The sequence below is a fragment of the Mastomys coucha genome, unplaced genomic scaffold (assembly GCF_008632895.1).
Source record: "Mastomys coucha isolate ucsf_1 unplaced genomic scaffold, UCSF_Mcou_1 pScaffold22, whole genome shotgun sequence".
NCBI lineage: Eukaryota > Metazoa > Chordata > Mammalia > Rodentia > Muridae > Mastomys > Mastomys coucha.
Window position 1 is genome coordinate 163,154,921 of NW_022196905.1, and position 5,331 is coordinate 163,160,251.

Below are 5,331 nucleotides of genomic sequence, written 5' to 3' on the forward strand. Positions count from 1 at the left end.
GTGTGTGTGTGTGTGTGTGTGTGTGTGTGTGTGTAAGAAAGAGCGCCATTGATGCTCTCTCTAGGTGGTTCTGTGAGCACTGATCATGCCCTGTGTATGTGAGTATACACCCAATATACTCTCTAGGTGTGTCTAAGTGCACTAATGATGTGTGTGTGTGTGTGTGTGTGTGTGTGTGTGTGTGTGTGTGTGTAAGAAAGAGCGCCATTGATGCTCTCTCTAGGTGGGTCTGTGAGCACTGATCATGCCCTGTGTATGTGAGTGTACACCCAATATACTCTCTAGGTGTGTCTAAGTGCACTGATGATGATGATGATGATGTGTGTGTGTGTATACACTGATGATACTCTCACTGGGTTTGTCCAAGAACACTGATGATGATCTCTGTGTGTGTGTGTTTGTATGTCTGTGAGCACTGATACACCCAGAAGGAGCATCATTGGTGCTCACAGATACACCCAGAGAGAGAATCATCAGGGCCTTTAGTGGTCTTCAGTGCAGAAAGGGTGTTGATCTGTCCACTACTCAGCAGGTCAAACAGAAGTGTCTCCAAACAAACCCAATGTCTGATCACAGCAGACACCTACGACCATGGGATGCTGCAATTGTGAGGATAGGGTCATTCAGCCTCACAAGTGGTCTCCTTGGATGGAGAAGATGAAAAACAGTGAAAGGATATTCTGAGACACTTTCCATGCCAAACTGTAAACTGAACTGACTCAGCAACTTTGAGAACTAAGCAAATGATAACCAGACCACCATATTCCTTCACAATCCACTGTGTGTGTGTATGTGTGTGTGTAGGTATATATTTTAGTTCATAAACTTGGTCTCTATGAAAAATCTGAAGACTACTTCATGCATGCCCCATGTCTACCCCATGTACAGCCCATGTACTTCTGAAGAATGCAATGGTGGGGGCATGTGGCAAAGAAGTTCATTTACCTCATCACAGAAAGGAACTAAGAGATAGGAGAATGCAAGGGCACAGATTCCATCTGCCCTGTGACCTACTTCTCCTAAACTTCCTAGAAATTTTCAAATTAGGGCCATGAACCAGAAACCAGATCTACAAAATGTAAGCCTTTTTATATTTAATGACATTTTATATCCAAACCATTACCATATAGTATTCAGACACCTTTGTATGATTACATCTTGGCAATTCTTTACGTTTCACTAGATTGCAACCCTGCTAGAAGTTTCTCTCAGTCTAACCAAATTAACAATAGAAATTCACCACAGTACTTCTCACAAGAATCTATCTGTACTTCAGGGCCTTCTACTCTATGCTATTGATGTTTTTTAGTTCTGTGCTGATGCCATACTGTTTCTGTATACTATGAAGTGGCTCTGAGGTATAAATTGAAGGGATATCGTAACACCTCCAACATTGTTCTTTCTGCTTAGAAATGCTTTCCTTATGTTGGAGTACTTTACAGTCTTGTACATTTTCACTATCCCTGTGAAGAATGTCCTTGGGATTTTGATGAGGATGCCTTGACTCTGTAGATCAATTTCAGTGTCTTGGCTGTGTAACTTTAATAAGTGAGCTAACACACCAACATGGAAGATAGTCCTACTTCTAATGTCTTTTTTTTAGTTTCTTTCTTCAATGCTGGAGACCTCCATGTCATGGCTTTTAATATCTTTGATTAAGTGTATATGAGCCTATGCATAGTTTAGAGACTATTGCAAGGGGGATCAGCAACATTCCAGAAAACAAACTTGAACAAAGCCTCTTCTCTTGACTGGTGATAAATACATAGAATGTTTCGTATTTATTTTCTGGCAATCAAGTCATATTAGTGTTTGATATAAATACCTCATTTATTGCCAATTAACTATAAATGCCTGTCTCCAAAAACAATTACACTCTAGGATACTAAAGGATTGGAACTTCTGAGCAGGAATTGTCAGAAGACTTGAGTCAGTCCATGAATTACCAGAGGATGTGGGTACAATTACCACCTGATGGTTAGCAGGTGTATCACAGAGTAATTTTGTTCTATCCTGGATACGGTTGAAGGCTACTCTAGGATACATTCTGTGTGTACTGTGATATCCCACAGAAGGCAGAATATGTACCAATTTCTGAAACCTCTGAAAATTTCCCAAGTCAGTATAACACTAATGATTATAAGTTTTGGTAAAAATTGTGGTGAGAAGTCTGAAAATTTGCACCAGATTCAGAAGGACCACTCTGACTATAAAGGAAAAGTGGGGCACTTCAGAATAAGTTCCTGGTGCTGTAACGCCTGTAGCATTCAGAAATAGAGTACATGGCATCTTAGGCACAATAGTAAGATGGAGTAATAGGTATTTTAGGGAAGAAGCTTGAGTCTTAACATCGAACTTAAAAGCTACACTCATAATTCTACTGCTCATCCTTGTGAAGATTTTATTACCTGTCCTCAAGGTTCAATTCCAAGACAATTGCTTGGAAGTGAAAATTGTCCCATGAATTTAAAAATGTTATCTATCTATTTATCTATCTATCTATCTATCTATCTATCTAACTTATCCCCAAAAGGTTCTCAAATATTTGGCATTATAGCTATGACTCTAAAGGGTATCTACTCTTTTCTTGCAGTTGTTGGAGATCTAAGACGTATTGGATTCACAGCAAATTTTGAACACTGCCACAACAATGGGGGGTACTGTGTCAGACCCACTTGTCCTCCTTCTGCCAGACTTGAGGGGAGCTGTTTCCCAGAGTCGTCCCCCTGTTGCAAGTACATGAAATGACTGGAAGGAAGCACATGAAAGTCATGGGACAGATGTGTAACTGATGTTTTAATAAAGGAAACTTTTTTTAAGCTTATCTACTTCAGATCCTATTGAAACATGTGTTTTGGTCTAGAATGGGTTTAGAAAATGCAAGGCTAATGATCGACTTGGAACAGGAGAGGGGGGGTTCCAGAAATCCTGCCTAGTCCTGAGTAGTGATTTGAGCAACGTCACTCTTATGTGAATTTATTGCCAAACCACATGTGAGCAGTGCAGAAGAGCCATACAAGACTGGACAATGAACACAGCTCTCAGACCTCCTGGGGCCTAACAGAGGGGAACTCTTTCCATGGTCTCAAATTTATGTAAGGCTCCATTTGCAGATCTAGGGCTTACAGGGCTTAGGAAAGTAGATGGCGGTTATATTAAAACCTCATTTATAACAGTAAGATGTCCCACCAAAGCTTTTTCCCTAGGGAAAATGTCTCAGTTTTCAGATCAGCATTTTTTATTCAATAACACCCAAGGAAAAAACTTTATATTTATTGTTTGGCTCTTCATACAATATATTTTGACTATATATTTTCTGTTCCATCGACTCCAACTACACCCCTGAGTACAAATTCCACTTAATTTTCTCTATTAAATAAAACAAAATAAAAAGAAACTGTGCACACATATGCATTCATTCACAAGAGAGTTGTGATCAGCATGTTTTTTTTTAGTCAATAACACACTCACACAAAAACTTTATTTTTGCTGTTTGGTTCTTCATACAATATATTTTGACTATATACTTCCCCTCCCCCAACTCTAAATAGTTCCTTTCCCTGCACATTCCACTTAATTCTCTCCTAAATAAAACAAAAGCAAAAGAAACTGTGCACAAAAATACATTCATACCTGAGAGAGGGGGGGGGAGAGGGAGAGAGAGAGAGAGAGGGAGAGAGAGAGAGAGGGAGACAGAGAGAGAGAAACAGAGACAGAGAGAGAGAAACAGAGACAGAAACAAATACAGAGACAGAGACAGACAAATACAGAGAGAGAACATGGAGTCTACTTTTGTTACGCAACTATTACTAAGCATGTAGTCTGCCCTGGGTGTGGTTGATAAATCCCCTGTTGTTCCCATTGTCACAGAATGAAGGCATCACACTATTACACTATTGAACATGAAGAAATTGAGCTGGTGCTCAACTAGAATATCCTACTGTCTGGTATTCATAGTACAGAATGGGCTATGTCTGCTAGCAGACAAGAAAATAGTCATCAATCTCACCCAGCTATAAACACCCTGCAAGCTACAGCAGATCTGCATACATCGTACACCCACTGGTGCAATAGCATTACAAATGTTATGTTATGGGTGTAACCAACCACCTCTTTATTGGATTCAAAACCTCCTTCCTGACATGCTAGCCATACATGATAGTGATAATGTGGTCAAGAACATGAAACTAGACAGATCAAATACCATATGGTAAAACCGACTATACGTATTACTCTATTAAGTTAACATATTAATAAGATGACACTTCAGAATGTATTGCTATATCCACAGAGCAGTACACCACTCATCCCGCATCAGAGATACTTCTTGCAGTAGATAGAAATTAACACAGAGAGCTCCACAAGCTTCTAGCTCCCCTTGCTCTGGCCTGTCACACTGGCCTTCTGTCCACCTGGTCCTCTCCAGGGTGTCCCTACTTACTGTGCCTTGCTACTTGTCTCTGGGATCAGGGAGGATGAAACTTTGGTTCCTACCCTCTTCATGTCCCAAATCTGATTATCAAGATTTAAATGAAGGGAAAAGAAACACAAATTTCATCCAAAAGGTATTTTCCCACTCATTCAGAGTCGGCACAGAACATCTTCCAACTGAACACCCTGGAAAAACACGGTCCTCTAGACTACAGCTTTGATTTACATCTTCCTAAAATATATAGATGCTAGCAGGTGTGGAGTCGTAGCTTGTTCCCCAGCAAGCTATGTTAGTACATGTATCTTGCATAGGATAATTAAAATCACATAATTACTAGTAAAAAGCAGGAAAAGGAGTCATATTCGACATGGCCATATTAGGAAGAAAAAGAAATAGATTTATTAACTCTCACTACAATCCAGTGCACATTTGAAATTGTGATGCTGAAGGGCAAGATTTACACAGAAGATCAGGCCAAGATGTGGTCTCACCATCATTGTATCAGCTCAAGATCATCTGGCAAGTTGTAGATCTTTCTCCAGGAGGTTAGTTCTTTCTCTGGCTGCTCTACAGGTTTCATACTTTTCTTTTTCTAGAAGGTGATTCCTAGCAGGATTCTAATTTATTTGGGACCACTGTTTCAATACTCTGATAGCTAAAGACTAGGGCACAAAATAATATTTTGGATATTCACTCTTACCAGGCATGCTTGGTATATAAGCACATGACCAAGAATAACAAGATATCAAGGACCAAATGTGCACGAGGAACACAGCCACATAAATTTAATACAAATGAGCCATGAAATATATTATACACAGTATTATGCACCTATTTTATACACAATATTACACACAGTATAATAACACGCTCTGTAAGAAGGTAGAAGATATCAATAG

General features: G+C 39.5%; 1 protein-coding gene across 1 annotated transcript; it reads left to right on the forward strand.

Moving 5' to 3' along the window:
• The first annotated feature begins 591 nt into the window (after positions 1–591).
• LOC116104746 (beta-defensin 2-like) lies at positions 592–2,748 on the forward strand. The gene is made up of 2 exons (XM_031391218.1): positions 592–607; positions 2,594–2,748. The coding sequence occupies exons 1-2, from the start codon at positions 592–594 to the stop codon at positions 2,746–2,748; spliced, it is 171 nt and encodes a 56-aa protein (XP_031247078.1).
• Positions 2,749–5,331: the final 2,583 nt, after the last annotated feature.